This window comes from Gopherus evgoodei, chromosome 6 (assembly GCF_007399415.2).
Source record: "Gopherus evgoodei ecotype Sinaloan lineage chromosome 6, rGopEvg1_v1.p, whole genome shotgun sequence".
Classification (NCBI taxonomy): Eukaryota; Metazoa; Chordata; order Testudines; family Testudinidae; genus Gopherus; species Gopherus evgoodei.
In genome coordinates, this window is record NC_044327.1 from 102,576,756 (window position 1) to 102,589,560 (window position 12,805).

The 12,805-nt window shown below is 39.7% G+C and overlaps 1 protein-coding gene across 12 annotated transcripts in view; it reads left to right on the plus strand.

Moving 5' to 3' along the window:
- The window catches only part of ARL15 (ADP ribosylation factor like GTPase 15), a 322,749-nt gene that overhangs the window by 239,850 nt on the left and 70,094 nt on the right, over positions 1-12,805 (plus strand). The window contains exon 5 of one of the 12 annotated variants that reach the window (XM_030567022.1): positions 1,830-1,859. The exons of the other annotated variants lie outside the window; for them this stretch is intronic. Within the exon in view, the coding sequence (XP_030422882.1) occupies positions 1,830-1,844 (15 nt within the window). The 3' untranslated portion in view covers positions 1,845-1,859. Of the gene's footprint in view, positions 1-1,829; positions 1,860-12,805 lie in introns of those variants that run through there. 12 annotated transcript variants of the gene reach the window in all.

Sequence of the window (12,805 nt, forward strand, 5' to 3'; positions counted from 1 at the left end):
ATGGACCATTGATCTGTCTCAGTATGGCCATTCTTATGTTCTTCCCCAATGTATATTAAATAAAGTTGCAGTTTGCTGATTGGAGCCATCCCATGTGTCTGTCATTCATTCATCTGCATACCCTGGTCAATTTGCTCAAGGGTGTTGTGTGGCAGGAAAATTAATGCATTGTCATCACCATCCTGGCTACTACTACTGCATACCAGGATATAGAGATTCCTATCACAGCATCAGATCTTTTTTCCACTGTCCAAATATATATTTTCTAACTAAACCAGCCTTCAGTATTTCTATGGCTATCCTCTGAACAGCTCCTAAAATGTAAACATATGGTCTCTACTTCTCCACCAGCCTCTCCCCCACTGTATCTCACTTTCCTCCTATGATATAATGGAAGTATGCTAAATAGAGCTGGTACTTGAAGTTTAAATATTCATAATATAAACACATTTTGATGTGTCTGTGATGGAGAGCACCACTCACTGTTTGATTTGCACCTTCTCCTGATCACTCTAGGGATTAGCTCTCAAGGTCAACACACCCTTTGATGTTTTGCACAGTTACTTGCTCTCTCTCTGGTCTGAAGCTTCTCGCTCCCAGTCCTCTCTCATCCCAGGTCTGCAGCCTCCTGAGCCTGCTTTTAATCAGTTCCCTGCTCCCTGGCTCTCCTTTGAGGTGCAGCCTATGGAGTTAATAGGCCTACCTGGCTACCTTAATCCCCCTCAAGTCCTAAGTGGAGCAGACACCCTATCACAGTGTCTCTTTTTAAATAACAATTTCATACGTTCTGTTCCAGCCTGGAAACCTGGGCTCTCTTTCAACCAGATGATTTGCCCCCAAGAGTGAAAATAGTTTTATTTTTCTTTACGAGCACGTTTCTTTGCAATGGTCATATTGCTGCTGAAACTCCCTAGGTAAGGATCACCACCCTTTGGAAAAGTTTACCCTTTCTGATAGTTGGCAGAGGTATGCAGCTAGAGACATAAAAGTAGTCATTCGGTAGCTGGTTGCTGGTCACTGCATCTCTTTCCCTTCTAGTTAATGAGTTTTCTTTTTATGTTTTTGCTCTGTCTTACTGTGTTTGTATAGTGCCTGCTGCAATGGGAGCAAAGTATTAATGAGAATCAGATCTATTGTGTTTATACACAATTCATAAAGGGCTAGATTTTCTTTAATATACTGAGGAATCCTTGAAAGCAACTATTTAAAAAAAGAAAAGGCCTGCAAACAATTTTTCCAACTTCAGTCTAAAAAATTCCAAAAAATAGGCTTTTAATTGAGTGGCTTTAATGGATGAGGCAACAACCTACAGTCTAGATACAAATGACTTTTTTGTTCTGACTTTACTTGGAAATAAACTGGAAGATGATGTTACCAAACACTAGTTAAATATGTTTTGGCAATAAATACCCTTAAATTGCTGGGATAAATGCCATATTTTTATATCGTTTTTATTTTACTATTTTTTCCTATTACAACACAGGTTGCAATCCAGTTAAGGGAGATTTGTGATGTAGACTGGTAAACTCTGAAATCTTTTGCAAATAAATGCATCTGTTAACTTTCAGTGTCTTTGCTTAATAGGCGAGTTTAAAATCACTGACTATGTTGATGTGCTTCTGATTCTTTCTTTGCAAACAGATGAATATTTTATATTCCAAGCATTGTTCCAAATCACATTCTCTGGCAGTACTCTTACTTTAGTCCTTGTATGAGTTAAAGTATGCTTTCCAGCTCTTGCTTAAACTGCCCAAGTAACCTCTACGGCATTAGGGTACATCAATTTTCTTGTAATCCTTTAAAAAAAAATGCTAAATTTGTTTCAACAGCTTCTCTTGGATTGACTAGTGGACGATCTAAAAATACCATTTATTGTACTGACTGAACTCCTGACATTTCAGTCCTAGCCACGACTACACAGATTACTCTCTGGGAATATTTTTTCACTGCAGAGGTAATTCTGGTGATCTGAGCACCTGGGTTAGCCTAATCTGGGTGTAAGCAGCCACATTGCCAAGCCACACTTGAAATTATCGTGTCCTCAGTGGTCCTATAGTTAACCTGTGTGTGTCACTAGGAACTCTGGGCATATCCAATGGCTCTTTGTGCCACTCTGATTCTTTCCCAGTGAATTCTGGTAAAAATTGTTGGTCCTTCTGGTCATGTGGGGAATTGTGGAAAGGCATTAAAGGACTATCAGTGCTCAAGTGGTTTGGCCTGAATTCTCAATGCAAAGTGAGAGGGCTAACAGCCTGAGAGAAATCTTTAATTTGGCTTTAGGCTAGTATGCATCAGTTAGCCCAAGTTGAAATCACCACTGAATTCGAGTCAGAGGTTATGGTGTGTGGATGGGAGGAGGGTTAAGGGCAACACCTGAGAAGAGCTTGGGTTAACACTCTGCAGTGAAGACATATCTGTTGTGTGTTACTCTATGGGTCCTGTCTACCATTCCTAAGGTTCATTTTGCCCTCTGTCTCTGGCATGGTAACTTGCTTTCTGTGCCATCCCTACTCTTGCTTCCACCTCCAACCCATGCTTTTCTGATTCTCTGTTACATAGAGTTTCAGTTTGGCTGCTATTACTAGTAGAGACCCTAAGAAGAAATGTGTCAATACAACAATGAAACTCACTAGACAAAGTACATTGCAATAGGTCAGTGGGAACTGAGTGCTCAGCATCTCTGAAAATCAGACTACTTTTATTTAGGGGTCTAACTATGGATTTAGGCAGCCAGCTTTGAAAACTTTGGGTCTGTTCCTTTTAAGAACTATGTGAAATACTATATGCAGCATAGAGAAATGCAGTATCCAGTGATTTAAAATTATACTTTCTGCAAGTCCTCAACCGATTACAAAAAGGACTGCTTTGAGATCTGATACCTTGAAGTGCTAGGAAAGAACAGGATCCCATGTTTTAATGGCATGCAGAGAGCTGATTAGATCTATTAGACTTGAAGATCACATTTTAATACCCCCCTTCCCTCTTCTTCCTCTCCCACTTGCCCCACACTCCTCATTAAATTCTCACCTGATATGAGGCCATTATCTCAAGAATTGATGGTAGATGTTATTCTAAATGCCTTTTGAAAGTAACTAGGAATCCCTGCTTTCAAGTTTCTGTATAAAATAATCTCACGTTTTAATAATATGAAGTCATTATCTGCTAACGTCATGTTGCAAAAGAAGTTAGTAATCAGAGTAGTCTGAATTTTAAGCATTTGTATCACCAAATTTTATTTTTTCCTTAATGTTAACTTTGTGAAATTTCTCTAACTTTATTCAAAAGTTAATATTTTTACTGCTCTGTGGCTGCCTCTTCCAATGAAATTGGACAAACGACTTCACTTCATTAGCAGTTGTTTTTTTCCGTGTTCAAGAGGTTCTGCAGTACATACTGTAGGCACACTCATGTTCAATACAAAAAAATCAGTTTGTTTTTCTGTGATGCAGCCAATAATCTGAAAATAAGTTCTTCTAGGTGAGTAAGCTCTGCCTGCACAGCATTAGTATTTTCACATCAAGCTGTACTACCCAGCAGCTGTCCATCTTCCAGAACTCTAATCATTAATCCCTTAACATCTAGTACTAATCACCCCCTCTATTACAAGCCAAGACTAAAATATTTGCTCTTTGTGTAAGTTCTGTTGTTTTCTGCACTTAATCACTGGGCCAAAGCAGCTTCCCTCTTTAACAGAAATCAGGAACAGTTTGTCAGTGATACCATGGTCCATGGGGCATAATTAAAAGTGGAAGTCGGCCCTTTTTTGGAGAATAAGTTTGACACATCTGGTTTAAACAGTTATAGTGTGGATAGGAGCTAAATTCAAGTTTCTGTATACAGTAGATGAGTTTCAGATATGTTTTATCTTCAAATTCAGGTTCATGTAAAAGTTTACCAGTGGGACAGCCAATGAAATGCACAAAGTCATCCAATGAAGATTGTCTGACCTAAAGCAAAACAGCCATATGTAGCAACTCCAGAAGAGAATGTAAACAAACAAAATACTCATCCAGAAAGGAGTGGGTTTCTCTTAAACAATTCATGTTCTTCTCTTGCTTTCTCTACCATAGCGTCATTGAGCCTGTTTTCTTCCACCCTCCCCTTCAGTGTACTCATTATATAGGATACTTCAGATCCACCACTATAATTATCTGACTTGAAATTAGTTTGTCTTCAGTGTGTTGTTGTCTGTGTCTTATGGGTTGCCAAGGTGCATATTTTCTTATCAAATTCTGAGAATCCCCTTAGTTGTGTTAGCTATACTGTGTAAATGGTGGTGGACACAAAACACCGAAATGTCTAATAAGGTACAAAGTAGTTATTTTCAATATTTTGGTCTTGCATAGTGAATATAATTTATTACGGCCATTAAATATTTACCTGTGGGGTGTGTACCCCAGGTGTACATACAACTTTTGTACCAGAGACCTGTAAACATGCACACAATATAACTTCCTTACGTGCTTTTATTATTCATTATCTGTTAAGAAAATAGCTACAGGTTTAATAATTACAGTTTAAATGTAAGTTGAGAGCATTTTAAAGACTTTTAAAAGATTAGAATAGAACGGCACTCGTTTGTAATAATTACTAGGAGACCCATTGTGAATTAGCAAATACAAATAAAGGATAATGCATCATAGTGTATATTGTTCGTGTGGTTAATGTGAATTATTTATATTATTTCACAGTGTACTAGTAGATTTTTTTACTATGTTTTGTAAAAGTAAAGGTCTTTGTAAGTATGTAAGATATTTCAGCTCTCTATTTGCTGAGAAGTGGGGAGAGGTTACTGTTTTGTATGCAGATTAGTGATGTTCTACTGTATGTGCATCCTTTTTGTAAAAGGATGAAATGGTATAAGATGACAGTTGAAGAAACATGGCTACTTTTAAATTTATCTGGAGTTAGATACAGTTTGTCACTGTAGGTGGTCTCAGTAAAGCCATTTCAGATGCAGAGAAAGGGTAGTGTTTTCATTCCCTCGTGTTATATGTACATTATCATGGTTCCAGTTAAAGCACTTCCAAAATAATCAGAACACAAAGAAGTTCCTTGCTAGCAAAATTAATTCAACCACTCTCTTGCTGTAAACCTTGTATTCTCTAGAGTGGATACATTTTGTTAAAAAACAAAAGAGTAGAGATGTGTTGTTTTATCATGTAATTACGTAACTGACATCTTTTTATAATAATACATTTGGGTGGTCTGTCCCTGAAACACTTGATTTGTTAGGAAACATTACAGTTTCCACAAGTAATCTCTAACTCCTAAATATTTTGAAAGAATTTTGCATTGTGGTATTGCATCAGTGCATTAGTCACCAGTTAAACTTTCTAAACTACTGTTGTTTGGCATTGTTGAGGGCTTCCCATTTTTATTCATTATATCAGCAAAAACGTGTGTAAATTTATACAATTGCTTGATATAAATGAAAACAGATACTATAAAGGCCAGACTGGTATTATAAAGGACCTAAGGTGAATCTTGTTTTATTTTTACTTGGAAAATCTAACAAAACATAGAAAGTTTTAAAATGACTTCAACTGCAATGTTTATGTAGATGTGATGACCCTTTTGTATCATAGTAGGTTTCTCTCAAATGAGGACTTTCTGTAGTCCCTTTGGGCACCACAGAGACCTATGAACTTGCTTGCTGCAATGAACCACAATGACTTTTGAGGTTAGACATGCTGTTACTGAGTCTAGGTTAATCTTACTTGCCAGTAGTGGTAAACTGTTGAATTTGTCAGATTAAAATTGAACCATATTGATTGTATTTAAATGTCATACCCATTTTATACAGGTAAACTGCATCAAACCAGAGCGATCTATCTGAAAACACTTCTTAGACTTGCTAGTTCAGAACCATTAGCGCTCTTTTTACCCAGTAATTGTTTGAACACGATGTTTCAGCAGAAAATTGCTGGTACACTGATTTTTTAACTGGAAATTCCACTTGTACATAGAGTACAGTTGGTGAAAGACGAATATCCAGATTATTCAATCATGTGGTCACTCAAAAGCAGCCTATGGTAGTTCAGCCTGATCTATGACATTATTATTTATAATTTAAGGCAAACAGTGTAAATAGAATAATTTCACAACCGAAATATATTCACGGAAACTTGGGTTAAGGGAACATTGACTAGTCTTTAAAAGTGAATAATAGAAACAAAAGGGAAAGAAGTGTCAAATTTTCCTTCTCTTGTAGAATATGTTTAGGTTTTACATTCTTCCCCTTCTCTCAATCTGAAGGCCTATCACCCATCCCAATAACTTTTTGTCTGCGGCCCACAGCTTTTAACTGGCATTTGTTGTTTAAAAGAAAACAAAGCTAGACAAAATCTGATACCGGAATCATTAGCTAATTTGGGTCTATCCTAGATAGTTTTTTGGGGGATTTGGAGACCATATAAAATGTCTCCCACAATTTCACAAGCAGAAAGAACACATTGTCTAGTATGCTGCTGTCTAGCAAGGTCTTTGCTTGACCCTGGTTGTGTCTTGTGAGTGCAATGAAAGACTTTAAGCTAAAACCTTTTGATTCCTTACTATTGCACTCTGTGCCTATTGTGTTGATAGCAGCTGAGTGAAAATAAAATGTTCATATCGCTAAAGTGCTGTGTCAGCAGTTTAGAGATTCAAATATTGTTCGTTTGCACTCATAGAGCATAGTAGAGCAGTGCACTGCAAGGAGGGAAGGACTAAGGACTGTGGAAAGGGGGAGAATTTTGTTCATAGATGGAAACTCTGGTCCAGACAGGAAAGTTGGTGGGGGCAGTGACGCCCCCCAACTCCAGGGTGCAGGCTTCAGTGGCATGATGTGAAGTAATGTTTAAAAATAGTTTTTCTTTTCTAGTTGCCTAGACAGTTTCCAGAGCTTAACTATTTGTCTACTGACAGGAATACCAGTCTTCTAAGATGTATGATTAGTGTAAACAAAATACTGTGTGGAGACAACCAGGTACTACTGAGGGGTTACTTGGCTAGCTATCTTAAAGGTAGGATTAAAGGTTTAGATTTAAACAACAATAGAAAGGACAGTGGTTGCACTTGAAATTTCTTCCATTTTGAAAGATTCTACCTTTTTGAAAGATTCTCTGAACTTTACCTGTGGGATAATAAGGAAAACTAGTAATCTACAATTGTAGAGCCTAACTTATGGCAACAGTAAACACACTTGAATTATTAACAACTTTCATTTCTATTCTTACAATCAAAATGAGTACCCGGGATCGTTGATTGAAGAAAACAAATTTTATAAGAGAATATAGAGAAATTTTTGATAGATTTGTAATTTATGAATCTTTGGTTCACCTTCCAATATTGCACCTGGACATCTGTAAGTTTGTATTTTTATAAATTGTTTCTAAAATCCTAGATGTAAATTTGAATCCTGATTACATATTACAGATCCTATGTTACATATTCCCATGGAACTTGTACTACTTTTTTGAGTAGTGTCCCTGTGGTGGCTCCACTTCAGGTGTGCATGCGCCTCTCAAGCCCTTGATCAGAGCTCTCTAGCTCACAGCATCTGTTTGGCCTGCGCATGGACCTATGCATCCTTGCTGGAGACTGCAAGGCTATCTTGGCGTGCACAGGCAAACCGCTCTGTTTGTTCTCTGCTGCCTCGACATGAGACAGAAAACTAGTGTGTCTGCCTAAAGCATACTTGGCTTTCTCTTTTTATTTTTCCCTCTCTTTTCCCTTGGGAGACTTGTCTTCTCCTGCTAAGGCATGCCTGGCTCACTAGGCTTCAAACGCTGCCTCTCAGGCTGGGAGACTCTACTGGGCACTCCAAGTGTGTCTGTTGCCTGGGGAAGTCCCATGCCTCCCAGAAGTGTTTCTTCTTCTTGGCCCTTAAGTCTTGGGCAAGGAGGAACAGAGAGCTAAAGCTCAGACTGTTAGCTCTGGAACACTCCCTTCAACTGCCAGGTTAAGGCCTCTCCTTCACCCCTCCAGCAGAGATCCAGTGACTCCTCATTTTGGAGCATGCTTCCCCTAAGGAAGGGGAAGTCTTTGCAGCCCCCTGGGAAGACTCCCAGCAAGAGGATCGCAGACTCACTCTAAGGAGCCAGCTCCAAAAAAGACCAAGTTTCCATCGAAACCCTCAGTCTCCAAGGGTACCATTGAGACAAAGCCCTGGAGTGCCAAGGACAAGAAACGTGGCTGCTCTCCACCACTAAGGAGAGCAAGCACAGGGTACCATCAAGTCTAGCCCTGCCATCTGTACCGAAACATCCCATTCAGCCATTGGTGCCGTCCCACACCTTAACCCAGCCATTGGTGCTGATACAAGCAGCTCGGTTGGGGTGCCTGTGCAAGTACTGAGCAAGTAATGGCACCAGACCTCTACAGTGGCAGCAGTATGTCTATCATTGTCAGTAACGTTGCTTCAGCTATGGTGACCTACGCTGAGGTGTCACTACCAGATTGCTTTCTGGTACCACAGGAATTCTGATACTTGAGGCGTCTCTTGGCGTCAGATAAACCAGAGGCCCCATTGTTGACAGGTACCGGGCATCTCTTGCTATCAGGACCTCTGCCTCTGAGCAGCAATCTTGTGGCACAGGACTCTCCTCCATCTTCGTTGGCTGGCCTCCTCCATGGGAATCTGCTTTTGGCCAGCTGCAGAGATGACTGTGCAGGTGGAACCAGCCTTGCAAGCCACTCCCTGCTTCCTTATGGACCCCTGCAATGGCATATTGGGACCAGTGGGTTGCCTGTCACTGATGAGGTGCTTGGGTCTTCAGTACTAACTTCAGTTCTGGATGCTGTTCTGAAGCTCCCTCCTCCTCCTGGGGATACTGCTTAGAAGTCACCCGAAGTGGAGCACTCGTAGGGAAATGTTACTCACCCTGGACAGTAACTAGTTCTTAGAAGTATGTGTCCCTATAGGTGCTCCATTTCTGCTTGCCCTCTACTTCAGTTGTTCCCCAAGGGAAGACTGGGGAGAGAAGGAACTGTGGGCAGTTTGCCCATGTACCCCTGTAGCCTCAGTGTTTGCCATGGGGAGGGGTAGCTTTGTAGTGTTTGCTGGTATAAAGCAAAAGATGTTACAGGCTGCAAAAATAAATATTAGACCGTTTTCCTCACCAACAGTCAGCAATTAGACTAGATAGCCGCAGCAGTCAAAATCAGTCCATTTATATCTGAGATTCTGAGCATGAAGGCATCTTGCACCTATATTAACCATTTTGTCACAATAAGGATGTGCCCAATTCAATATTCCTCTGTTACCATTATGTCAGATGTGTGTGTATGGATATATACAATAAAATCCCTAAAAAGATGTAGGGAATCGGACACCTATATAAACACACAATTCCTGACTGTTTTTTTTTGGATCATTCTCTGATAAAACCTTTTCTGAACATTATCAATGTTAAAATGGTAGATACTTTTAAAAATTCTTGAACAAGGCTTTTAATGACTCCTCAGATGAGTAAACTTGAAATAATTTAGTTTTCTTTCCAATATTTGTATGTTTACTTACTGCATGTGAAAGCCATTAGACTAGACAGTTAACTTGTCTTAACTCCCTCGTTTAAAACTTTTCCAAAGATAGTCTGATGAAGATGGAAATCTGACACTTTCTCTCTTCTAATCTGTTTTATAGCGCTGATGATTCTTATGGCTCATATAGATTAAATGAACAGGTGATGAGTTATTACCTGGACATGGCTAAGCCCTCCCAGAAATCTCTCCAACTGCTTGTAGGATTTGGAGAGAAGTCCAATAGGGGGTCTGTCTGGATACAAATTATATCCAAATGGATAGCCTGGATGTATGTGAGCTGCTTATATTGATAAAAAGGTCTTGTAGCACAGCACATTCAGCTAGAGAGATGAATGCTTTGGCCACTTGCCTGTTTATGTAATAGCAGAGCTATATAAAGGAGCTATGAGGCACTCACTATATATCTTTGCTCAGCACTATTGTCTGGCTATGCCAAAAGAAGGATAGTAGACATTTGACTTGGGTTTAATCAGGCTGCAATTTTATTATTGGATATCTGGGACTACCTGGCAGATAAGTATACAGTGCAGATAATCCCAGGTTATTCCATAATTATCCGGTGGGCTTTTACCAGCTCCCCCTTTTTCACCTACAGTCCCTCCAACAAATCCATTGCCGGAACCTTACCATCCACACACCCCAATGGCAGGGTTAAGGGTGGGCTATAAGAATGAGGGGTTGGCTCCCTGCCGTATCAATCATAAGAATCCCCAACCACGCCCCCCTCTCGCTCCCCCGTTCCTTTTATGAACACCTCTTTTTAAGTCCTTTTCCAAGCCATTTATCCGGTCGCTGTGTATCTTTCCTATGGAATACCTGCACTAATCATCTGCCCTACACTTAAATGAGTTGTGGCATATGACCTACTGCCCATCATGTCATGCATGAATAGAACCCTTCCTGAAACTTGCTGTGGGGAAGGTGAAACCCCCACCAACTGCACCCAAGCCAATATGGTAGTAAGAGAAAAATTCTTCCCCAGCCCCCTAAGAAAGGGACGGCTTGTGTAATGCCCACAGCAGGTGTTGACCAAACCTGTTGTTTTACCACCTAAAAGGGAGGGAGAATGGGTCCTGCTTCAGCTTTGGTCCATGTAAAAAGGAAGGTGCCAAGCTGCCCCTTTTAAACCCTGCATTCTCAGGGGATGAGTCAGCAAGCACGCTGACCCCTTTTTGCAGCAAATGCATCTCCCCCATCACCACTAGCCATAAAGCAACGTTCCCTTTACTCGGCCAGCCAGCCAGCCAAATACTCCACCTCCTCACTTAAAGGTGCAGGGCGGTCATTCTCTCACTGTCATAGCCAGTTCAATTACTCATTCCAAGAGTGCAGTCCTCCAGTAACTCCAATTAAATCCTGGGTTCATTAGTACTGCTAGTCAGTCTCTCAGGGTGAGGGTCTGCAGAGACCTATTTATAAAGGGGGAAGAAATTATCTATTAGTAACTAGAATATATTGCAGCTGCAAGTCCACACTCCCCCTCCATCTTATAATTCTTAGGAGTAAAATTCTACAAGCAGAGAAGAACGAAGACCTAAGTACAGCCCCAGTGGTACGCGCCTCTGAAAATTGAGACTTACAACATGCAAATCTTAGACTATGGCTGTGAAGAGGTGAAATAGTAGTTAGTAATAGAGTAGTTAGTAATAATTTCCCCTATAGTTACATGAAGCAATGTAACTGCAGGCAGAATTAATATAACTGAACCAAACTTCAGCAAGTTACAATGGGCGCCGTGATTCTCACTGTATTTTTATTTCAGATTCAAGACTTCTTTAGTTATGAAAAAATCTTATTAGAGAAGAACATACTCTAACGGGGACAAAACTCCAACTATGACTGAATTAATTCCTGAATGATATTTAGTGCCACTCATGAGACAATGCTGAACTGGATCTAAAAAGGGTAGAAAGTGTACCTAAACCTGCATCTCACACTCATGCGCACTCGCATACCATGTACATCACATGTAGCTCAGGATATTTATTAACTACTTAACCTTGCGCTCTCTGTGTGTATCAGTGGTAGGCAACCTGCAGCCCATCAGAGTAATCTGATTGCAGGCAGCGAGACATTTTGCTGACATTGGCTATCCGCAGGGACATGCTGTCTGCCGCTTCCTGCAGCTCCCATTGGGTGGGATTGGCAAACCGCGGCCACTGGGAGCTGCGGGGGCCTTGCCTGCGGACAGTCAACGTCAGCAAAATGTCTCACGGCCTCACAATCAGATTACCCTGATGGGCTACATGCGGCCCGCAGGCTTCAGGTTGCCCACCACTGATGTATATGATGCCTGTATTCAAAAATAATCAGTATTGCTCCATGTTCTTGATATCATCCTGCTTTATTTATTTTTAATAATTATACTTTTAAATTGGTGTATTCCTCTTTTCCTCTTAAATTATTTCATGTGGCTCAGTAGCTAGAGCTGATGTCTGAATTTGCAGGAACCTTGTTCTATATGCTTTCCGAGCCTGTGTGATTGCAGCTTGTCCTAATGTGTATTTTCTTTTGATAAAATCCAATAATATATATTTTTAAAATCAGTTTTGAAGGGCCATTATTAAATAGCAGCATATGAATTCTCAAGAATATTGTAAAAGGAGCTGTCTGATTAAGACTGAGATACTCCTTAACAAACACCCATAAATTAATAATTATGATCTTTCGTCCTTGTTTACAATTTTCATTTCATAATGGCAGTAACACATGACAGTTTGTTCCTAGGGATTACTGCATTTCTCGACTAGTTAATGTCAGTACGCCATTGGACTTGAATTTTCATAGCAACCAAAGGATTCTCTGATCTCCCACAGCTGTGCTATCTGTCGTGTCTTATTTTGATTCTTCATATTACTAAAAAGCAGAAATATTTGAGCATAAGGATTTAAACTTTTCATTTTAAAAGGACAGCATCTGCTTCTGTAATTTTGGGATGTGGTTTAGGTTAAGGATATAGACGAAATGTATTTTACTTGTTAATGGTTGTATCCAAATATATGTTCCTTTATGGTAATGAAGTGATTTTTTAAATAGGTTTAGATCTTTGGTTATGTCTTTAGACATTCTGATTATGTACTTGGTACAGGGTTTTCATTTGGAATTCAATTTGTTTTATGTATTGGATTAGCAAATGTGTTTCAAGTATGAAAATTCAGTTTTCAAACTTAGAACTTGAACTGATCAGTTTCAGAATGCAGTCAGTGTCATGTCTCAATAAATATAATGAATATGTTGGCCTTTATCTTAACTTGCTTTTGTAAGTTTTTATGATTATTAA